At 46.4% G+C, this 24,887-nt stretch overlaps 1 protein-coding gene across 1 annotated transcript in view; it reads right to left on the minus strand.

Moving 5' to 3' along the window:
* The window catches only part of LOC144107172 (uncharacterized), a 31,801-nt gene extending 16,753 nt beyond the window's left edge, over nt 1-15,048 (minus strand). Inside the window, exons 1-4 of the mRNA XM_077640167.1 lie at nt 14,933-15,048; nt 12,598-12,697; nt 11,630-11,691; nt 4,867-4,989 (exon numbers count right to left, since the gene is read on the minus strand). Coding sequence (XP_077496293.1) covers nt 4,867-4,989; nt 11,630-11,691; nt 12,598-12,697; nt 14,933-14,944 — 297 coding nt within the window. The 5' untranslated portion in view covers nt 14,945-15,048. The remainder of the gene's footprint in view (nt 1-4,866; nt 4,990-11,629; nt 11,692-12,597; nt 12,698-14,932) is intronic.
* Nucleotides 15,049-24,887: the final 9,839 nt, after the last annotated feature.

The raw sequence follows: 24,887 nt of genomic DNA on the forward strand, positions 1-24,887 counted from the left end.
TCTTTCTTTTGCTTTTGTTTTCTTCCTTTTGTCGGCGTGTCCTGCTCACGCGCATATGCACCCTGCTCTGCTTGATTCTTTGATGAAGTAAAAATTTTCATTTGTGTCTCCAGCGCCATCCGTTCGAATTCCTTGTATTGTGTGCGCGTCCTCTTTTGCTAATTTTTCTACCTGGAACTATGTAGCGGATTCAGGAAACCGGACGCTATTAGGTTGGAAACTAACCTGTCACATAGGCTGACTGATAACCTGCACTATTGACGCTCGCCAGAGCGTCTGTTGCTCAACCAAGTTGCTCTGTACACGTGCAGGCACTGTTTTGTAACCTCTCATATTAGTGTACAGCGTTCCCGCCGTTTAGCACGAACCAGCCGCGTCTAAATGGGCAGTTATCTCAAATTACTCAATTAATCAGCGGTTGTTCGCTTCAAGTCAAAAGTTCCTATTGCGGCCTCTTCAAATGCAGTATTATTTCGATGTGACACGATATAAAATAAAATAAAATAAAACTTCTTGGGTTTGGCTCACATATTCACCCCACATCTCGCCTACTATGCAACGATCATAAACTCACTGCACTGCGTTTCAGTATAAAACCCGCCGTGAGCGGAGTTGGGACGTGTTGAAAGCCCTTCGCTATAAGGACAAGCTGGTATGACCAACGCAGTCCAGCGAGCTACGATGGTCATGCTCCGTTTAATTAAACAGCGCTCTAAACTTGATAAGAACCTCGCCGTATGCCCATAATGCACAAAAAAAAAACAAATTTTTTGCTTGTACTTGTCTCTTCGCGAGGTCTATAATGAACTGCCAAACATGACTAACTGATGAAGGATCGACTGTTTTCTTTATTTTCCATTATCGTTTTGTGTATGGGGCAAACGAAATTATTGATGTAGATTCTAATACAAACCCTCCCTTGTAATAAAAGAAGCTATAACACGAAACTGCTAGTTTGGGCCATGTGAGGTTAATGGGTTGAATAAACGTCTGGAAGTTAAATGTTATCATAGAATTTTCGCGTGTTCTTTGCCTCGACATTAATCTTACGTAGCTAGCGAAAACAATTTTCCTTCAGGGATGTCCGTCATTCCCGGATACTCGAAAATACCTTTTTTTTTCATTACAGAAACAAAATGTTTCTTCGCCCTCACCTCCTTAAAGTTTAATTTTAAGGGCACATGCCTTCACCAAACGGCCGCCCAAAAACACACTCAACGACTTCCGCAGTGGCGGTGTGCGACTTTCTCTAGCAAGCGACTACACCTAGTTTCCTACTGTTTATTTTTTTAACCCTTTACGCCTAGTCATCAATTCCTAGTATTGTTTTCTTGGTTTTGAACAATAAAATAGTTTCGGCTGTACACTAAGCTTGTGTCTGCGTTCGCGCAGCTCCCGAAGGTCTGCATCATAGCCGACAATTCTTACCAATGAAATTTACAAAATCACCACATATAAGCAGCCTTTCAGAGAAAACAAGCAATTAAGCATAAGCCACTTAGGCGCCATCGTTTTACCGACACTCTGTGGCCTATTTGATGGCCCAAACGGGCAAACAGAAAATTAGTACAATTCAATTCTTTTTTTTTTTTGAACCACTATGCCAATCGACACAGATCCATTTTAAATGATTAAATGCACTCGTACTAGTGTAGAGTGCGTAAATACAAAACGGCAAATTGCTTTCTTTTTTTCTTGCATTGTTTCATGTCAGCGTCTTTTGAACCGTTGTACGTGATACAGAAAGAACTCATCTGGAAACCTTTCTATATTTTGTCGTATCGCGTATTGAGCTCGGAGGCAAAATACCGGACGCTTTAAATCGTTCCCTTTTTTTTCTTTTCTTGTATTCATTGTCTTTTGCTGCAAGCCCGGAAGCTCTTAGCGTCCTTCCTTTGTGCTAGTTTCGGGTTCCTAGATGACATACGTTTCTCCAATAAACCGCAACCGCAATAAGTTAACGCAGCCGTTTCACGGGCAGTTAACCTGATCCTCCAGGTTTATTTCGGGGGCTGAGGCTCTCTCTATATATGTTTTTTCCTTCCTGTTTTTCTGTTGCTGCCGAATTTATTCGGGCGTACTGTGCAAACGCCGGAAAAAAAGCACAAGAGCAAAGTCTGGGGCTAAGCTAAGCACGGTCTGGAAAGAGTGCAGAGACCAAAATCGCAGAGGCCCGCCGAACCCCATTTAGTTACGCAATCAGGGATATAAAATTTCCAGGGCTCCGTAACGGACCAGCAAAATGGACCGCTTTCCTTGTTTTCCATGAAAACAAAAAAAAAGTGATCAACTGTAGGAACACTCCGAAAATGAGTGACATGGAACAAAACATTATTCTCGGCGGCTGCGTTTTTATGGAGGAAAAACGCCAAGGCGCCCGTGTGCTGTGCGATGTCAGTGCACGTTAAAGATCCCCAGGTGGTCGAAATTATTCCGGAGCCCTCCACTACGGACCTATTTGTTCCTCTCTTCTTTCACTCCCTCCTTTATCCCTTCCCTTACGGCGCGGTTCAGGTGTCCAACGATATATGAGACAGATACTGCGCCATTTCCTTTCCACCAAAAAACCAATTATTATTATTATTATTATTCTCGGAAATTAATTCTGGTTCTTTTTGTTCATTGTCCGTCCTGTTATCTTCTTTAAATCCAAGCTCATGTTACATACGCGAATTAAAATTACAAGAACAAAGCACGCGTGTAGAAAGATAACCTGGCCGCACCATTTTTGCACCTTATAACAGAGCGTCTTGTTCACAGACGAAGCGCAGAAAATCTAGACAAAGGATTTTAGTTCACGCGGCTGCCACCAAGTATAGCATGGCGCTGAACATTTCAATTTACGGCGGGAAATTTGGATATGTAGCACTAAACAATGATTTGTTACTGCCGTCGCAGCTGCAGTAGTTGTGGCGCAGAAAGCATTCTATAAGCCCTAGTAAGTTCGAGTGAGGTGGGTCAGGCAGGATCTCACCAAACTCTGTACTTTGCTCCCAAATACGAGTGCAAATACCTTCACCGAGTTAAGCGGTGATTGCTAATGACGGCCGATAGATGGCTCTAGGTGGCGATATAATGGAAAGCTAACAGCCTGTGTCGACGCTCTCTTTGTGCGAAACCTTACCCTGCATGTGATACCCCAATGAGTGAGTAGTGGGGGTGAAGGGAGGGGGGTGTTGAGCGAAATAAACTAACCTGACCTGAACTGAAAGAGAGGAAACGAGAGGAGAGGGAATAAGAGAAGAACGTAAGGAGAACCAAAGGAAGTGATAAAGAAGGGAAGAAAGCCGCACGGACTAAAAGAAAGAAAAACGAAGGAAGACCGAAAGACATCGATGACGACCGAAGACACGACGGCGTATAAACACGTGGGTTCCCTTAATCACCAGAAGACAACGTTACAACCCATGTCTTAGGCGCGGTGCCTACGCATTGGTGGGGGGGGGGGGGGGGGGGGGGGAGAATCGCGGGCAGCACGCCAGGAGTGCGCACAGCGCGGCGTGGCCGACGCTAGCGTCAGGGCGATGGAATGCCGAATATCTGGGTCTCTTCGTGCTCGACTGATCCGGCGAGCGCCGCGAAAACTGAGCCGGCAGCAGGTTTCGCTCGGGTTCTCGCGTGGTTTGTGCGGTTTTTAACGGCCCTGCACGTGCCGTTACTGTCGCGCGGCGCTTGAGAGTTTTCCTCTTTCAGGCGGTGTTTGCTCGATGCGGTGTTTCTTGGGCACGGTTGGCCGGCTCGCGCCAAGTCTTGAAATCCGCTTTAGCCAAGGGCGAGTACTTTTTTAGATCAAGCCAGGACCGGTTCCTACCTAGTAATTAACCAATTTTACTATTAGCATACGCAGCCGCCTCTTACGCAGTTGAGTTTTAAATAGAGCTTTTATCAACCGCAAGGGATTGAAGTAATGGACTGAAAATGCGCAAGAAATGTTTGTGACCAAAAAATTTCCAGGATGGTGTGGTATATGTGGTTTGACGTCGCGTTCTTTAACGTGCACTGACACCGCACCCCACACGAGTGCCTTGAATTTCGCCTCCATCGAAAAGCGACCGCCGTTGCTTGGATACGATCCCGCGAAACCAGACTGCGCAAGCAACAGCAATAGGTAAAAGTAAGAACTTGTGACATGGTAAAGTTGTGCGAAAAAAAAGCCCACACGCGAGACAGGGTACTGGATACAGAGTACAGACGAACAGGATACAGACAGGTACTGATAAAGAATTTCAGTACAAGAGCCCCAACACTATCCACGTGAGGTGACTGAAGCCTACATGTCATAAAGAAAAATGGGCGTGACAGTATCAGCGATTCTTCTGACGTGACATTCAAAGCAGAACTTGCTTCGGAGCCCAGAAAAACCACCGGAGGAAGCCTTGGGGGTGGCTTAACTGCCGAAACACACAAAAATACCTCAGGATCTGTTCAGCTGCTGTCCAAGAAAACCAGCTACAATCGGAAGTTGCCCGGAGGCATTCCGGTCCATTGCAGTCCGTTCCTAATTAGCGCAAGAGATCGCCGAACTTATCACAACAAGGGCGTCCACAACTTGCTGCTGCTCGCACTTTGGGTGCCGATCGCTCAACATCACAAAAGAAAAGCGTCACTGCCCATGAGACTTCTGCGTATCGCACACACACAGCGGCGAGAGACATAACACCCTTCTCGCGAGCGTTAACTTTGTCACGGTCCCAGAGAGAGTAAAACAAAGATAAAACAAAAACTGGACGTGTTTCTGCTAGGGCAGCGATGGCAATCAGGTGCTTCGATAGGAGGAGCTTGCCACGCGCGGAACACTAAGACATCAACAGCAAAGTGGCGTAAAATATACAAATAAAAAAAAATAGAAAAGTGCTCTGTGCCCACCGGTGCGGCTCGGTCGAGTCCTTCGGGGGCGAACGGACCGCACAGTGCTCCGAGGCCGAAGTCCTTCAGCGGCCGCACAGCCTTGAAACTGGTCCGAACACACTTGGCCAGGTTGCCTGGGAACTGCACCGATTCCGGGCGCTTATAATCATTCCTCCTCCTCGGCCAACACAGCACAGAGCACACACCGACACGCGATCGTGAATGCCGCGTGAACGGGGGAGCAAAAGAGGGTGAGGGGAGCCTGTATTGTTCCGCTGTGTTCCGCTAATGATAACTAAGACGTCACGCCCGACCCCGGCTGCAGTGTTATTACTGTAAGCTTTGGAGCTTGTTTCTATATGAATCGACGCCGGGCTGCAAGAAACGTCTGTGGTGCACACGCGCTGAGATAGCACCCTCGCCAAAACGCGCTTCCTGGGCGCCGCCAGATTGCTCGCTGGAGTGTTCTGAATGCTCCTGGAAGGAAAAAAAAATGCAAGTGACACAGCCCCTGTTCAGAACATTCCGAACAGAGCACGTGGTTTGGGGTCTGCGTGTACTGGAGAGAAAGGTCGATGGCGTATCGATGTAATATCAGCTTATGTTTATAAAGCTAGGGGTTCGCCAAAAAAGCCGCGTGGAATCTGACGCACCCTGCTTTGCAGTAAATGTCTCTAGATTAAGCTTGGTCACAGCACAAAAGTGGAGCACGAACACGAGAACCGGCTGTGCAGAGAGCTGACTATTAGCTCATGAGTTTATTGGAGAAATGGTCAATTTACTTAAAGATCACAGGATGACGAAACGAAATCATGATAGAGAAGTACACAGGAATTGGTAAGCATGCCACATTAAAGGGAGAGATTTACAGTATATCGGATAAGTACTCGACTATTTCCTTGTTAAAGAAACTGACCGGTTACTGACGCATCAGTTACGGGGCATTGCGATGTGGTAGGCCTCTATTATTTCCTTTGTTAGCTGGGACTGCCTCTTGGCCGCAATCTTGCAGCCTTGGTATATCGTTGGGCATTTCATTATATCATGGCAGACGCGACAGCAGACAACCAGGTTTCCAGACAGAGCTATGCCTATTTCTTACTTTCTTTGTTTACTCTTGCAGACACAGGTTAGCGCATCTACTCGACGGCCCGACAAAAAAGTCGCCACACGTCAGGGGCAAAAAATAGACTCGATTGTTGCACGGGACAAACCAACCACGTCTTTTATTATTTGTCCCTCAAATGCAGGGACATTTATGTAGGGCACGCGGGTAGACGGGTTAACCTGCGTCCGCAAGAGCACAAAAACAGAGCGCGAAATATAGCCGTGCCTGGGAACCTGGCTGTCCACTGTCGCTTCTGCGGTGAAGAAAAATGCGAGGCGAAATATACGAAGACTCCCAGATTGCGGCAAAGGGCCAGTCCCAGATAACGAAGGAAATACAAGGGGCTAAAAATATTGCAAACCACAGTGATTGACGCGTCAGTAAGCCGTCAGTTTCTTTAAAAAGGGAGGACATTGAATAATTATAACACATATACTAAATATCCCACTTTCATGTCGCATGCTGACCTGCTTATATGCTCCTTTATCATAACTTCGTTTGGTCATGCTTTGATATTTGCGTTAATTGACCATTCATTTTGCTTCCTCTTCTTTATTTGCGGAGCCACAGCTGGTGGGGATTACCCAAACAGTTCCTCAGAGCTGTTATTCTCGTTTCACGTAAAACTAACAAAATGGCTTTTGAATGGTATTCACTTTAACTATTCCGAGTGTACACATCACCTCCTAATCAGTACATTTATTCTAATCTCGCTGGTTTAAATTAGGCCTGGCCTAGGCTAAGCCAGCAGCTTTAAGCTAGCCCAGATTGAATGTAAAATTGACAAATACGGGAGATGCCTTTGTCCCGCAGTAGGCGTAGTCAGGCTGGCGTTGTTAAGTGTGTGTGCAAGTTTAAACTAATTGTTGAGTTCAGCACGTGGAGTGCAGCAAAGAAATAGTCGGACGTTAATGTTGACCTGACAATCGCTGCGCTAGCCCCAGCTCCTTACAAAATATTTTTGCACAGGGTCTCAAATCGTGCGCATAAAAAAAGTACGCGCGTATTGACTCAGATAAGCACCGTTTTGTGTCAACAGTGCCCGAAAGCGCTCGTTATGCTTCCTGGCCAGAGACCGGATGAGACGGAGCGAAGGTAAGTTAAGCGCGGGAAGAGGAAGAATTTTTTTATTTGCAGGAAAGTGGTGTCTGAATTTGGTGCGAAACATATTATACAAAATAAAGTAGAAAAACTGGAGCGACCAATTAAAGGGAAATGATACATGGTGCAAACTTTTAGACATGGCGGACAGTAAAATGGAAACGAGATAAGAGGAAGTAGAATACGCAAACACTCGAGGTGGAAAATTTCGGAGGGCACTTAGGACTGTGTGCGCTAGTGTCCAAGTGAAACACCCGAACACTCGGTTCCAATACTTGTCTACAAAGAGGCGTATGCTGTGTGCAACGACCGATCGTATGACACCACCGGCAACGGTGTACGAAGAACGGTTGCGTCACAATTTTGATACAAAAATTGGCTTTTGAGTAAAGGAAATAAATGAGGAAAGGAATAAAGGAACTGTCTCATATCTCTGTGGACACCTCAAACGCAGCTTAAGGTTATACCTATAGAGAGAGTCTGGGAAGGCACACAACTTAACATGCATACGCCGTTGGTTCGACTCCATTTCGCAAGCTAGCCTCCAACTTGACTAGCGCATGTAAGCTACATGCAAACAGAACGCTGTACGGCAAACGGTTGCTCACCGTTTTGGCACGAATGTAGTCGGGAAAACTGGCGCAAAATTGACGTCAGCCACTTGGGGGGGTGGGGGGGGGGGAGGTTATATAAAGAGTATGATTGTCTGCAATGGCGGTGCTCGGCTTGCTGTGTGCTCCATACGGCCGCCCAGTGGCGTTCCCACATTGTTCTTGCCATCGATGGTATTTTCTGTGCCATCTGCGCGTACACACACTAACACACACCTCCGGCTTTTCGGCTGATGCGACTAGTAATGCTTCCGCATTAAAACAGACATGAAGCCCCCAACGAGGTTTAGGCACGCGCACATCTACTAATGCTTAATCAGATCGACCTCGATGGTAACATCGGCTGCACATAGGAGAATAATTGGTCTGAAACGTGTTTGCTCGTATTTCGCCAGGCGCAAGGCGCGCTTGATTACCTTGACGTGCGTTGCAAAGCGTACACGATGCCGGTATTTCCCCCTTGCTATGAGCAGCACCACGTGTTGGGAAACACTGATTCGAGTCTCACGACGCACAGCCTTTTAAGCAGGCAGATATAGGTCGGCCAGCGAATGCAGAAACTCGCCGAAGGAATTTGGAGGTGGCTTGGTATATAATTAGCGGGTAATTGAAACGCACTTACCAGGTCTCGCTACGCAAGTAGGCGGATGCATTTGCCGGCGTGAGAATTGCAGCTTAGCCGTATGGATGCCGCACACTATGCTAATGCAAGCTGTTACCGTTCTAAATCGTGGTAAAGTTTCCCTGCGTCCTTCGAACGCGATGAAGCGAGTCATAATAAAAGGCTGTGTATCATTGTGCTGAGGTAAAATAAGCTCTGACTGGAAAGATGGAGGAAGGGACAAGTTTTATCAGGAAAACAACGGCAGCACTCTTGGATAAGGACAATCAGATACTTTTAATCATAACTTACAGCCAGTAATCACTTATATTAGAATTGTACAGGAAGTATCAGTGTCAGAAGCACTGCAGAAGTCACACACCCAAACAAAAGCAACGTTTATGTATGAATAGATATTTTACGTTTGCACGCTGCGGAACGCTCAGTAACAATGGACAAGTACGTTAAATAACAGGAAGGACAGGAGGTTGGAGGTTAATGTGTGAGCTAGGCGGCCGATAATGTTCGAAGTATCTATGTTAGGCCGTAAAATATAATCAATAACAGGAGCGCAGAACGACCACTCGTGAACACTTTTCCTTCTTGACGTTATGACCCACGGTCCCTGCGGGTATTTACAGCGGAACAGAGATAACCAAAGCCACCTTGCCGATGTTGTTGATGTGATCAAGGGTTTGGGAGCTATCAAACTATAATGCCGGTGGACCTCTATTGTTCCTGTGCTGCACGTCTCCTATCAGGCAAGTGATACCAACTAAACAACCGGTAAAAGCACCTGTCTGCGATAGCGAGGAAATAAACTGATCAGCTGAACTCTGTTTCGGCAGAGATAAGGATTTTAGTGATGACTGAATTGGTTCGTTAGTTGGACGATGATTATGGTGACCCCGTAAGGACCCCTTTGAAACAGGCAGACGCTGAAGGGAATATCCTGGCCAGTCGGGAAACAAAAAGAGAAAAACACAGAATCATAACAGCAGGAAGGGTAAGTCAAAGGACAAAATTGCGAATTAAGGGGTAAACATGAAGGTCAGGCGAATGGAGTAGATTGACGTACCGCTCGGAAAGATGGCGCTCGCGGTCACTGCGAGGTGTCTGCACTTGTACATTGATTCAACAAACGGCATATGCAGGGTGCAAGGTACTAAAAAATCGAGAAGGAAAATGAAGTTTTTTTGTTTGTGGAGAAAACTAAACTTGAAATAAAGTGAGCATTTATTAAACGATTCCGAGAGAAGTGTCTTAGCCTTCGACTAGTGCTCAGAATTTAGGGGCAAAAAAAGATAAGAAAAAAATTGGCGCCAAAGACGATTTTCGCTGTTGGAGTAGTGAAAATTTCTCCAGCCAGTCTGGTGGCTCTTAGTCCCAAGAACAGAAAATTACAGCAGAGATCTTATAATATTTGCTATTAAAGAATGTCCATTTACCAGTACCTCTTGCTTTGCTAGTTAGTGTAATATTGTGTAACAAAAGTAAAAAAAACAGCGCTAATTTTTACACAAACCACATAGAAAGACCAGACAGGACGGGTGCTGGTCCTGTCTGATCTTTCTGTGTGGTTTGTGTAAAAATTAGCGCTGTTTTTACTTTTGTTACATAAAAAATGTGCGTCTCCTAAAAGTGCAAATAAGTGAATGGGGATTAGCAGTTCATTCATGGAGAGAAGGAATTTGGCATAACGGTTACTGGGGGCATATTAGCTGTTTGCTTCCTACACAGACGACAACTGCCACCGATTTAGTGTCACTTAGATTCTTAGAGCGTCCTCACTTACCGAAAACAGCGTAAACATATACACGAAGAAAATAAGGAACTAAAACGCGGACGCTGTTATAAACCTAGCTGCTGACCAAAATTATAACTTTGTTTCGATTTAGTGCTAATGTCGCCATGGGATGGAGAACTGAGCGTCTGCTACGGTGTCGCGATGAACGGCCCTGGCATCACCATACTGCAGCGCCTGCGAGAGTGTGGCGCCCTCTTCTGACTTGATCAGTAGGCTCAAAGGGAGCTCAATCCTTTTGGGTTCTCGCCTTGGCCGCTTGAAGCTAGATCGCGCTCTAGACGCCAGGTTTGCTTCGCTGGCGGGAGAAATCAAAATCAAGGTTGTTTTTGAGGAAGGGGAAAGCGCAGTAACTGTCTGAATTCCTCAATCGCATCGAGATGGAAAGAAGCAGAGGACGAAAAAATGAAGAGGGAAAGGGGCACCGTTGTCCAGGGTTCCGGATAGGATACGGTAGGATAGGGTAGGAATAACTTCATTAAAGTGCCGGCAACCGACGGTTTAACGCGTCGTGATGTATAAATTTTGATTAGCCTGAACACCCGTCCAGGCCTGATTAATTAACGATGTAACCACGGTGGGTTAATGGGAGGTCGTCTTTCGCAAGGCATGCATACAGTACTTAAACCGAACGCTGCTGTTCACGCTCTTTTCCGGCAAAGGTTAACAAATAACGAAGTTCCACTAGTCGCAGCAACAGTGCTAGAAGCTAAGAACATGGTAGTAGAAGGTTCTGGACTATTTTCGGCCACCTGGGGAGCGTTAAGTTACACCAAAATCTCAGAAGATAGGGATGTTCGCGTTTAGGCTACACCGAAACGAGGACGCCCCTTTTGGGCTCGTGCCCGAGAACTTGGGCTGCGTCCAGTGAGGAACCTTTGTTCGTGTGATTTGTGTTTTCGACTCCAGCTGCTACTTTGGAATTGATTACCGTAGCTTGGCGATGCTAACGAGTTGCCGAATAGCATGTTCGCGAGAATGGAAAAAGCGCAACTTGTGAGAAAGCTGAAGCGACGTTTATATCTGCTTCTGCGTTATTTGTCGCTCTCCTGGCGGTTCTTCGCTGTAATCGCGGCGAGCGAATTCAGTGTAACAGAAGTTTAATGGGTATGTATCGATAGTGATTAAGCTGGACTGTTCATAGTGTGGTTTTAGTTTTGCATACCATTGAAACGCACATGCCGTTTAAAGGCTTGATTTTCCTGAAAAAAAAAAAGTTGCGTGTCAAGATCTGATAAATAGTAAAAAAATTCACTCATCCTTTAGTAATCGAATGATTAGCTCATGGAGGAATTGACTTACTTATTGACTCAATGACTGCTAGCTTGTCTGGATGATTGACTGCTAGCTTGTCTGGATGATTGACTGCTTGCTTGACTGACTGGTTGCTTGCTTGAATGACAAACTGATTGCTTGAATGACTGAATGACTACTTGTTTGAGTGATTGATTGATTGATTGATTGATTGATCGATTGACCGACTGACTGGCTGACTGAATGAATGACTGACTGACTGACTGACTGACTGACTGACTGACGGTTTGAAAAGTCCTCACCTCAGATTTTGTCTGAGCGCCAAGGCAAGTGACAGCATCCAGTCGCCCCTGGTGCCGCTGGGCTGCGAATATGACACGCGCAGCTAAGAAGTACACCCGGATCCTTGTGTCTAGAATATATTGTTAGGAAGTTAATACACAAGGTGTAGTCGAATTCAAATAAAAGAGTAATTAGCAAATAGTCACTCAATCGAAATTTAAGACGCTTTAGGGTATTATCCAGAATATCCTCTACTAACAAAATTCCTACATCGTCCTGGTTAGCTCTGTAGGTAGAGCGAATGCCCCGGAAAGTCCCAGGATCGATTCCCCGATCAGATGAAAGTTTTCCTAAACTTCCAAGATTCTGAGAAAGTTGTACAACTTTCCATTGTAGACGCATGGCTGTGCGCATGCGGATGCTACTTATAGTAATTCCTCCCTTGACTGAAATCTACTTCAGCTTAGATGATCACCCTAAACACACTGTACTAGAAACCCAGCCAAATAGCTGCACCAAGAAAAAGCCAATTAAGGACGCTTCCACTTCCTGTTTGTTTGAGTATGCGCTATTTGTGCAACTTATTTAGGATTTAGGTTTCGCTACGGCGGAGCAGTTGGTGGCACAATCAGCAAAGCTAACCCCTCCAGTAGTTCGCAACAACCTCAACCTGGACCATATGATTGTTGGTTAACAAAAGACTTGTTCAAGCCTCCAAGAAACGACCCCTATACGTGCACGTATTTTGCGCTTGCAGACGGTTCATAAGAGTGTACGTAACATGTGAGCCCAATATATCGCAAACTGTATTTCTTTCGTGGCATAATGAGCCCTAGAATCCAGTGCTGTAGCGTATGCTTGTCCGAGTGTTCTCTTTTACGTTTAGCGGCCCTGTTTTTTTTTCTCATTAGAAGTGTTCTATCATACGCTGCGCGCACAGTGAGAGCAAGATCCTTATTCTAAGTTAAGGTGAGTGCAAATCACTCACCGCACAGTTGGGTCACAAGGTTGGCGATGTCATGGCCGTTGGCGTTCGGACCGTGAACAGCGAAGAAGCACAGCAGCACGAGAAGGGTGACCCGAACGTTCTGCGGCGCCAAAACACACGTGGCCGTCAGCTAAGTACTTAAGTTCAGAAGCTTGCGAAGAAACGGATTATCTAAATACCCACCCTTGTCCTACACTCGTGTGAACCGGTCTGACACTCGTCCATGTGCTTTTGATAACTCAATCTACGCGCCTTCGGTCACTAACACCCACTATAGCCTTTTAGTGATCCTTCTCGCACTCTCACCGAGGAATATCCCCTAAAAACTTTTTAGACGGTGTGTAGACGTTCAGTAGACTCTAAGGGGATACCTATTGAAACTGATGTGAGATCGATTAGGACCTTATGTAAGCCTCCCGAATATTTGCACGCAGCAAGAAATATGTTCATCTTCGGTAAATGAGGTATTCAATTTCTGACATTTCTTCATTTTAGAGTGTTTCTTTCCCACTCTAAACTATTTTCGGAGCACCTGTGTGGTTCACCAATATGAACGTAGACCACGCAACTCCATTAGTGCAGTAAAGCACGGAGTTCTACCAAAGTTGTGGCATATAAGGCGAGCCACAGCTTCATTTTGTGTTTATTATCACGCCTGGGTTAGATAACACAACAGAGGTAAAAGATGGGGAAAAATTATTGAATGGCGGACGTTGGTATACGGGGAGCACTACGATTTAAATACATTTAGGCAGGCTGGTGGCGTGTACGGTAAGTATCAGTCACGTTTCAGCGCTGCAGCTATATGGTATAAGGAGCTGTTGAATGATATAATTATTACCATTATTACCTCGCCTAAGAAATACGCATGCCCCATCTGTGGGCTACGTAGCTGGGTTAATAAAACTATTCTTTCCAGAGCGTCCCCGAGTCGAAGGTTGCTTTGTAAAAAGAAAGTAGAGAATTTTCGCACCCCATTCGCCATATTACAACAGCGTTAACCCCTCAGAAAGTGCTTCAAAAAGGCCCCACTGTGAGAACTGTCAGACTTTTGCTCTAAGCTAGTGCGCAGATGTGATGCGAATATCTGTATTCCTGAAGCACGTAGGTGAGTTTAAAATTTATTATTTTTCATGAAAAACGCTTCATTCAAGACGCATTCATAAAGAGGAGTGCAATACCTTCAAATTGGAACAGCTTGAACATACAGACGTTTAATTACAAGTCGTACAGAGGTTCTGCTCGCTGTTTAGCTTAAGACGATGACTTCCGCGGGTCCTGAAAGAAGAATTCTCCAGCCAGGACCGCAAGTTTCGCGTGTTTGGTAACATGGGGAACTTGCGCTGAAGTTTGCGGTGCCGATTGCAACGCCATAACACACTGCTTAGCGAGAAGAGCAAGCAGTTTTGGGTAGTACTCTTCGTACTTTTCCGCGCCACCTTCAGGCGCTTATTGGCGTTAGCCTCCGCGCTCTGTCGAAGGCGCACGTTGCGTGCGTCAGCTATCTGGGCTACGCCGAAAGAAGCTAGGCAATGAATGCTGTCAGCCAAACGCGGGTTTCTAATCGCGCAGAATGTGTTCTCGCGTTTGCAGCGGCCCTAGCGGTTGACAAAAGCAGTTTTGAGTCACCGAATGGAACAATTGCTGTGCCACCTTGGTAGCGCAGGTTCCCCATAGTGACTGGTAACATAGCTGAAATTTAATGCTTCAAAAATACAAGCAGGCCTCTCTCGCTCATCAAGGTGACTCACGGGCGTTCAGGAAAGCGCGACAACGTTGTTTCGTACACTGCAATGACGTACAGTACAGATATTACAAGCCATTGCGTTACCTCTGATATTCGCCCTTGTTGTCGCTCAGTTTCTTATCTGCCAACTTTATAGCATCTAGCCGGCTTCAGTTATGACCGTATTTCAAGTGCCCATAGCTGCAAACAAAACTGTTCAACACGTCAGCTAATGAGCGCGAAAGAGCCGATCGGCAGACAAGCAAGAAGGTAATTCCCAATTGGTGCTGGCCGAAAGTGACTACTAAAGAAATGGTTGAGGGGAGCCATAGCAAACATAAAAGTGCAAACGAACGCTTTAAGTGCTGTTCAGGAGACCGTGCCTCAGGGCCACTCCTTGCTCCGCGGAAGACCGAAAAACTAGAACGGAACGGCTCTTCTAATCGTGCTTTCCGTAGAGGCTAAGCATGTGCTTTACGGGCCAAGATGTCTGCTTCCAAAATGCCAAGTGGCTCGCAGGGACTTGACTTTTCTGTGGCCCACTGTGACCACGCATTTCCGAGTGCCTCTGCAGTGATGCATAACTGAAACCGCAATTTGCACACTCACAATTTCGTTCATATCCGGCAGGTCCTGTCCAGCGGGAGGCTGAGATTTCTTTCTTGAATGCTTGTTGGACCGTCGGGCCACATGCCTCGCCGCTTCCTCTTCGTCTTCGTCCTCGAAGGTTCCCGCCCAAGCATAATGCTCTGACCTCAGTGCACGCAGAAGAGAGCCAATCAGAAGGCTCTGTGCATGCCAGATAGCGTCTAGCTAGTAGTGTGCGGTCGACAAGACACGGTGTTTTGTTAGATTGTTGTCCCCGTTCATCGTTTTCTGCGTCCAGGGACGATATCAGCTGCACTGCTAAGCAAAAAAAAAAATGGGCGGTGGCTTAGCTCTGGTTAAACCTGGAGTGACGCGATAGCTACAGCTGGCCGAGTTGAACTTGGTCAGTAGTTGAATTGCAAAGTCAATCTTTGGCCACTCCGTTTCTCTGGGCATTCCTTCATCATATTCGTCTCACTTGACACGGCGCACAGCTGTTGCAGCTCGGTTTCGCCGGCGCGCCGCGCCGCCAGCAGCAGCAGATGCTCCGCACCACGTGATGAGCCACGGCGCCGCGCCGCCGGCAGCTGCCCTGCACCACGTGACCAACCACGTGACAGCGGGGCGGCACAGCCACGCGGTGGTGCCGCCGCCTCCAGCACAGGCATTATTTCTAGATAGATTAATACTGGACTCGGTGATGGAGACTTTTTACCAAGAAGGGCCTGTGTGGCAGCTCAGATAAGATCTACATTCATTGCGCCACATGTGCTTATATATGAGTTACTGGAGAGGACACAGGTGCCATGATAAGGCGCGTATTATAGACCCGACAATGTTGGCCCGGTCCGGGGGACTTGAATAAAGCTTCGATTGGGCATATTTGGTGCATGGTATTCTTAAGGTGAAAAGTTGAGCGCAAACATAAAACAACCACCAACGAAGAGGCAAGGACAAGCGCTGCTTGTCCTCGCCTCTTCTCTGTGTGGCTCTCTTGTGTTTGCGCTCACCATTCACCATTCACCTGCCTGCCTGCCTGCCTGCCTCGGTCGGTCGGTCGGTCGGTCGGTCAATGAATAAACCATCACTGCATTCATTACTGGCACAAGTAGTCGATGCCTGTCGTCACACTGCCTCACCTACATCCCCTGCAAGCGGTCTACTTACTCCTACAACCACGGAGCAGGTCGGAGAGGAGAGGAATATTGGGGATGGGGGGGGTGGGCGCAATGTTTAGTGGGCTGCATAGTTTTGGCTGATACTTTTGAATTCACCGGCTTTTATTAATCTGTACTTCATGTTGCACGTCTTATTAATCTGTACTTCATGTTACACGTCTTTGAAAACTGTGCAACCACATGCCACGACACCTTTATCAACCCATGCTAATCAAAAAGAAAAAGAAAAAAAATAGCTTTTGCACCTGTTTTCCTGCGCTCTCGTCCTTTTCGAGCTTTGTGCCACCGTCGTTGGACGAATAGCGGCCATAAACTAAGGCGCACTGTCTTATTATTAAAACGAGAAAAGCCCCTGGGAATAGACGCGCGGCCGTCGCAGTTTTTCCACGCGCCACAAAGGTTCCTTATCTGCTCTAGAAAAGCAGCATGCCGAAGAAGCGTTCTATTTTGCGAATACAAAGCGATATACAACGCGCACCTTTATTTTTTAGCCTTCCACGTTTTCAGCGGTACTACAAGAAAAGAAGCTTTCTTTACTCGGTTTTCAAAATCCCCGGAGAAAGCATAAATGCGCCTTCGTATCGTTCACTTTGGCAGTGCTAATATCATTGAATAGAGTCTTATCGGTCTCCTTCAGTGTAAACAAAGGGAAGCGCGGAATGTTTCGCATCAGGACAAGGAATGAATAGGTCGATCTACTAACTGAGCACATGAGAGATTTTGATTTCTTGCTCTGTGCACCAGTCTCGCTGCGTTTCTGAAGGCGGATGCATCAAAGGGATAAAAAGAAGGAAAACAAGTTAGGAGCAAGAACAAATTTATTTTTATCAAATTTTTCGTTTTCCTCCTATGTGGTCTTTTTCTCCATTTTCACGTTTTCACGTGGCCTGTACAACAGAACGAAATGGGTGCGCAGTTCTTTTCCACCCGCACATTAAACTAAGAAAACTTAATGCCAAGACACTAACTGTCATTCATTCGCACATAGAACATGAGTACACTTCGCTTTCCATATCTGCCTTTTGAATACGGTAAGATAAGAAACGTATATCCCGAAATGCTCTACCTGGATACGACTGAATGCGACTCTCTGCACCTCTCCGCACCACCCGCGCAGTAGGCTAGTGTTCAACAGGAAACAGCTGTAAGCAGAACCCTCCGTAGTGATACGACTGCAAACATTGCTACCTTGTTACTCCAGGCCTACTCTATGCACAATTCGTGCCCGCGGCAGAGCTACAATTTCTGCTGGTCGGTTAACTGGACGGCAAATACGCAGAACACATTGAAATATGCACCGGCGTCTATGTGACCACGAATGAGCAGACATGCTCCAGAGCATTTCTAATGCTTGACCTTAATGCGTCCAGGCCAGGCTTACTTCAATGTGTGTTGTCTTCAGTTAAGACTTAATATATAGCCATTGTAATGCCACCTAAACGGTTCTTTCTTCGTCAACCAAACGGTGTCTCGACGGTGATTCGAAACCAACACTAAAGTGCACTGAACATGGGACGCGCTTTTTCAGTTCTTTCTGGGAGAATTCATTCAAAAAAATTCCGAGGACACCTAACTACATTATATGATGGCGATGTGATAAAATCAGAAGTTGCTGATGCATTTACTTTGAGTTTTGTGCTATTCTTTCTGGGGTTGTGTGTTCTTACCCGTACACGACTGCTTGCACACAACCAGACATCCATTCGGGTCATCTAGCTGGTGGTTAGATGTTTCCCCGAACGTGTCTGTCAGAACGTATAGTTGTCACTTCCGGTACCAGGAATTGCGATTGACGACGCATTTGCTTCCCGATGAGGCCTCTGATGATATCGCATTAATACATCGTTCCGATTAAAATATTTTTTCGGGAAACAGTGAACCGGAATATTTCCTGATGTATTCAAACGATAATGTTTCGGTCTGCTCAATGTGGGTAACGTGCATAACAGCTAAGTGTTTTATGCTTAAGTAAGACGCCAATGATGGCACGCAACAGATCAGGAACAAGTGACATAGAGAACTGTGGAGTCGGTAGGTAAGAGAACTATAGCCCCAAATTGCCCTAACTGGGAGTGACGCGTTATAAGACTCAGGAGGACAATTGTGACGTCATTGAATCGTACGTAATCCGATAAAGGAGCAATTGGCTGCGTTAGACTCAGCCTGACGTGTGAGGAAGAAAAAACACGAGAGCTTGCATCTGACGAGAATTGCTCAGAATCATCTATGTTGATCAGAAGTTGTCTTGCGTTCCAATGGAACCTGTCCTATATCCCATTCTGAGGGAGATGTCATTTGAAGAAACGTTTTACGTTAGTCTCGTTGAGGAATAAGCGCGACGAATGCTACTGGAGCGGCGCTTACGGCGAGAATCCAAGAAGATTAACGGTGATCCTTGCAGCCATCACAACGGCAGCTTCAACATGATGCAATTTTGCGATGGTGAAATATGAGACACAAGGCGTATTTGCAGCAATTTTATGTCGACTAGGCTTGATGTCATCATCCGAGCAACTGGTGCCTAGAGAAACTTAAATATGACGAACATTTTTTGTATGACCTGGTTTACACTCCTGTCTTGTGAAGTCACAATGATTCATTTTTAGCCGTAGGAAGCAGCGTTGTTGTTAGGATGACTGTTAGCGCATGATGTATAATATAAGAATAATACAACAAAAGTTTTGGATTGTGCACACCATTAAGGTATTAACTACAGCGATCCAGTTGGTATAGTAGCGATAAGAAAACAGAAAATACGCAGGCTGTCTCTCAGTCGCAAGCATAACATGGCCTCTAGTTACAAGCATGAGAGTCGAACTTCCATAACCACAATCCTTGCGCATGCGTATAGCAGCCTCCTTTTTAATCATTAACAGATATTTTCTTCAAGCTTGAACGCGCATGTCATTGGTGCAACTATAGCACAACATGTACCTGAGGTAAATTTCGCAATCAGAAGAATAAAAATAAAGCTGCGCAAAAAAAACTGAACCAGTTACGCACAAAGCCGTTCATGGACTTGCTGTTGTATGGCAGTATGTTCGAATGTCTTCAAAATATGAATTACGCGAACAGTGTGGGAGTGGCCATTCAAAATTTGAAGTGGCATTGGTACGAAGAAAAAAATAAATGCTTTAAAGAAATGGAGTAAGACCCCATATAGTTTGAAATGCGAGTACGCATCTAATTACACGGCTACATTACAAAACATGAGCCCAGTATCTTTCAGTAAAGAATGCTAGTTCTGTGGGGAGAAGGCGAAGCTATATAATAATTTGTAGGCTTGCCAAGAAAATCTGGAAATGAACTGATAGCTCAGCTAACGACTGAAGCTTGAGAGGAGGCTCTATCCAGCTCAAACCTCGAGGACCAGAAGCAGCTCCTCCAGAGAGCACGGCTAGCTGCAACAGCCAGTGTAGCCTCAGAGTAGGGACCCAAACCACATCATTCGCGCTCCCAGAATGTCTTCTATTCATCGCTTTCACCACCAACACTTCCACTTGCCCTAGCGATATACAACAAAAAGGAAGGCGTGGCAACTGTACCTAAGTCAATCCCCCCACTGTGCGTATGTGCCACTCCACCTTTGGTAAACGACAACAATTTGCTGTGTATGCGCGATGTTGACGGTGCGGCAAGGCGGAGGGCCACAGTCGACATACAAGTCTGCAGTCGCCATCGACAGGAAGGTCTACGCGTTCAACGGAAGTCCAAGGAGGGGGATCGCATTGCATTCAATCCCATCGTCGTGCACGTCCTCAACCCTGCATCCTACCGACGGAACTTAGTAGAGACTCCGTCCCCTCTCCCACGGTGGGCCATGGTGGAATTTATTCCCAACGGTCGTAGCCAATGGCACTGCGTCTACCTTTGGAGCGGCTGGGGCATCCACAAACCACAGCGCCCTTCATCGCTTCCACGAAACGCAATGTCAGTGAGGCATCTTGAAGTGTGTAGCCATGTTCCAGAAACGCGCTTGGATCACGCGGCATTCGTATTGGGGCATCGAGTGCACGTTTTCAGCGGATGGCGGGCCGGCGCTACGCCTTTGAAGTGCACACACTTCCTAGACGTGGAGATCCAGCAGTGGCGTCGCGTGTCCACCGGAAGCCAGTTCCCTTGCGGACGTGAATTCCACTAGGTGTCTGGAATAATCATCACCACCATCGTCATCAGCCTGACTACGCCCACTTCAGGGCAAAGGCCTCACCAATGGCTCTTTAATTAACCCTGTCTGTTGCCAGCTGCGGCTATCGCACACCCGCAAACTTCTTAATCTCATCCGCCCACCTGACCTTCTGCCACCCCCAGCTACGCTTGCCTTCTCTTGGGATCTACTCCTTATCCTTAAGGAATAGCGGTTATCTTGTCTTCGCGTTGCATGCAGTGTCCAAGCCCACTTATTCCTCGTGATTTCGACTAGGATGTCATTAACACGAGTTCATTCCCTCACCCAGTCTGCCCGCTTCCGGTCTCTTAACGTTACACCTAACATTTTTTTCTTTCCATAGCTCTCTGCGTCGTCCTTAACTTAAGCTGAACCCTTTTCGTTAGCCTCCACGTTTCTTCTACATGCCTGAGTACCGGCAAGACACAGCTGTTGTATACTTGTCACTTGAGGGATATTGGTAAAATGCCATTCCTGATCTGAAAGAAGCCGCCACACGCGTTCGACCAGAATCTTATTATTATAGTTATTTCCCACCCATGATCCGGATCAGCAGTCACTACCTGCCCTAAGTATGCGTGTTCCCTTACCACTTCCAGCACCTCGTTACCAACTGTGAACTGCTGTTCCCCTGCGACACTGTTTAATGTACTTTGGTTTTCTGCGTGTTAATTTGTAGACCCGCCGTGCTGCACGGTCTGCCTAACTAACTGATAATGCTTTGCAGTTGATCTCTTGAGTCTGGAATACAATTAATGGTTTTTCACGAACGGCAAAGACGCAGTAACTGTCTCACTTCTAAGTCGACACCCAAACCGTGCCGTGAAGGAAGGGTGGAAGGCTGGGACTGAAAGAGGAAATAGAGAAATAGGTCTTGTGTTGTCGTCACTCAGTCTACGTCCTTGTCCTTGTGGTGCCACATCAGTACGAATTCCACCAACTCGCCCAATTTTCTACCCTTTTGAGAAATAGATGCCGTAGGGGTCGGTTCCGGAATAATTTCGACCACCTGGGGATCTAACGTGCACTGGCATCGTACAGCCCACGGGTGACTTTTGCGTTTCGCCTCCAGTGGCACAGCGTCACGACAACGATAATGAGTGGTGTTCTAACGGATGCCATCTCCTAGGGTGCCTCGATGTCCGCTTGCATGAGGCACCCTAACGTCTTCAAACTAGTGTCGCCGCCCATCGGCAGTCCTTTGTGCACGAGGCGGGAGTTATGAAGTCTATAGTTATGGATGTTTCGTGTGCATGTAAAGAATGAAAGCTGAACGTCGTGTCCCTGAAAGTCGTGTGTATATGGCCCAGCGCCGATGAACCGAACGACTGTGTTGAAGTGTAAGATTAGCAGATGTTAATCTGACCGAAAAGCATCGGGACAACCGCTAAATATCAACACGCCTGCTAACAGGAAACGAGTTGACATCTCTAAACTTGCGCCGCCGCCCCTCGGCTCTCTTTTGAACTCATGTGAATGAGGCGCGAGTTTTGAACGTTACAGCTAAGTAAAAATAGCGTGCATGTAGTACGCGAACAGTCTACGTTGCGTCGCGGAAAAGCGATCATAGGCATTGCAGTACTAAAAGACCGAATGGAATAACCGAAGTATAAGATTAACAGCTGTAAATCTGATCGAACAGCTTCACAAGCAATAAATCTAAGTGGTATGCTAACGGATGACGTCTCCAAACTTGTGCCGCCGCCCGTCGGCAGTCCTTTACACTGCTGTGCGCAAGGCGGAAGTTTTGAAGGCTATAGTTCCAGTCCCATGTGCATAGAATGAATGAAAGCTCATCGTCGAGTCACTGGAACAGGTGAATGTGTGGTCCAGCACGTAGCAGTCAATAGATGGATCGAAGTGGAAGATTAATAGCTGTTAATGGAGCCGAAAAGCATCAGGATAACATTTAAATATGAGCGCGCGTGCTAGCTGTTGACGACTCCAATCCTGTACTGCCACCCAGCAACTCTTTTTTACACTCCTGTGCATGCAGCGCGAATTTTTAAGCTCAAGTTCTGCAAGGTTGGTGTGCGTGTAATGAATGAAAACTCTGTGTCGCGTCGCTGAAGAACGTTTATGGCTGGGCCTGTCCCGAACGTTGGAATAGACGAATTGAAAGGCAAAGTTAACAGCTGTTACTTTGACTAGAAATCGGCTTTGATATTTCTGAGGAAATGAAGGGAAGGGCCGCTAAACTTCCGCGTACGTGCTGACGGAAGTGGTTAACAAATTGTGCTGCGGCCCATCGGCTGTCTATTTAGAATGTTGGGGGCGAGGCGCGAATTTTGAATGCGAAATTTTTGGAAGGTTGGCGAGGAAGTAATGTGCAAAAAGTCTACGTCGGGTCTAGTCGCTGAAAGAAAAACAAGTAAAACAATAATTTCTTGGCAAAAGATTATATCATCCTTGTTGTGCTGTGTGCTCTGTCTCCTAGTATTTTACTTTGAATGTTGATTCTGAAGCTAAGAAATAATAGAACTAGCAAGCTGTCACAAGACGGCAGACTAAATTGGACTGTACCCGCTTCTCTCTACCTTTGCTGCGATACACAGGGCGTCCCAGCTAATTTTAGCCACGGTTTAAAATTATAGCGAGGCAATCTGGGACGACACGACCATAAGCATGTTGTTGGCTATCCTATGAAGCAGTTAACATTATTTTTGTATTCTGCTTATTGCGAAATTAGTCAAGGTTAGCCATTACGGAATCAGGAAGGAGGGGGGTCTTATGTGAAAATACTGGAATATAGCTATAACGACCGCGCAACTACCATAGTCCTCCGTAAAGTCAGCAATGAAATTCCAATAGGGAAGGGTGTTAATCAAGGATACCTCAATAATCTACGATTCGCAGAGGACATTGCCTTGCTAAGTCACTCAGGAGATGAACTGGAAAGCATGATCAATGAGTTAAGAAGAGCAGAAGAGCGGGTCTAAAAATTAACATGCAGAAAACCAGAATCAGTTAGCAGCCTCGCAAGCGAACAGAAGTTCACAATTGGCAGCGAGGTGCTGGAAGTGGTAAATGAATACGTCTACTTAGGGCAGGTAGTGACAGCTGGTCCAGATCATCAGAGGGGATTAACTAGATGGATGAGAATGGGGTGGAGCGCATATGAAAGGTGCTCTAAATTATGAATAGCAGTATACCAGTATTCCTGAAAAGAAAAGTACACAACATCTGTATCTTACTGGTACTCACCTATATGGGATAGAAACGTGGAGGCTAACGAGAAGTTTCCGGCTTAAGTTAAGGGCAACGCAGTGAGCTATGGAAGGAAAGATGATAGGTGTAACCTAAAGAGACCGGAAGAGTGGGTGAGGGAACAAACGCGGGTTAATAACATCCTAGTCTGAAATCAAGAAGAAGAAATGGGCTTCAGCAATTAAGGCATGTAATGGAAAGGCAAGATAACCGCTGGTCCTTTAGGGTAACGGAGTGGATTCTAAGAGAAGGCAAGCGTAGCAGGGGGCGGAAGAAAGTTAGGTGGGCGGATGAGATTAAAAAGTCTGCGGAGATACAGTAGCCACAGCTGGCAAATGACAGGGTTAATTGGAGAGACATGGGAGAGGCCTTCGCGCGTAAGGGGTCAGACCCTTCTGCTAGGTCTCCCCCGGGTGCCCCCGTGATTGAATATAATAAGGCGCTTGTCTTCGGTGGCAAGAGTGCGAAATTAGGACGAAATCTGTCTCATGTATTGGCAGGAACTAGTTTTAAAACCTCAAAAACATAGATATGCCTAATAGCTGTCATGAATACCGGCATGGGAATCGTCCTCTTAACGCCAAGCCGTCATGAGCAAGATCAGTATCTTGAATTCCGACGGCAGTGTCTCACGACGATCTTAGCATAGGGCTGAGAGTGCTCTCTGTGCGTACGCAACGTGTTGGATGAAACCAGAGACGACAGGGGACCAGTGTAAATGATCACTGCGTCTCCGTTCTCACAGGGAGCAATAAATGCTGCAATCGAGTCAAGCACAGCCTGCTCTGCGCTGTGCCTTTGCATAAAGACAATCATGGTTGGTGTGTTTTGCCAAATCATAATCCTCTTAAAACGAGACACGTCGGTAGCGGCCCTAGTATCGACCGCAGCTTCGCTTACGAAAACACCGAAAAGCAGCGCGAAAAGAAAAGCTCGAAAAATTGCTGTGCATATCTAGCAGCCGTCCAAGTCGACACGACATGGGACCACTCCGCGGGCTTAGAAGCAAGTGACGGTGGAATCATCAGTGAAGCCTCAGTGTCCTCATACCAGGCGAGGGTTCCTTCTTGTCCCGTTTTTCTATGGAATCGATATTTCCTTCTGTCATAGGCTCTGATCGCGATGACATTACTAGTAAATATTTCAAGGACAAACTATGTGCGAAAGAAGCAGAGCAGAAAAGGAGGGTATAAGTGAAAGGTCATATACAAGGTGAGCTGGGCATCGCATTCCGTTCTTGCTTCATGCAGCTCGACAGACTTCTTCCCTACTTGCTCCAGATGACTAGAGTACAGGAATCTTCCTTATTCGCACCTTTATAGATTTGAGAACCAGAACGTTTATTTACACAGAAGATATTGCAAAAAATGCTGAGTAGCCATCTGGATCCTTAGGCGCTATGGCCGGTGATGAATCCGCATGT

This window comes from Amblyomma americanum, chromosome 10 (genome assembly GCF_052857255.1).
Source record: "Amblyomma americanum isolate KBUSLIRL-KWMA chromosome 10, ASM5285725v1, whole genome shotgun sequence".
Lineage (NCBI taxonomy): Eukaryota > Metazoa > Arthropoda > Arachnida > Ixodida > Ixodidae > Amblyomma > Amblyomma americanum.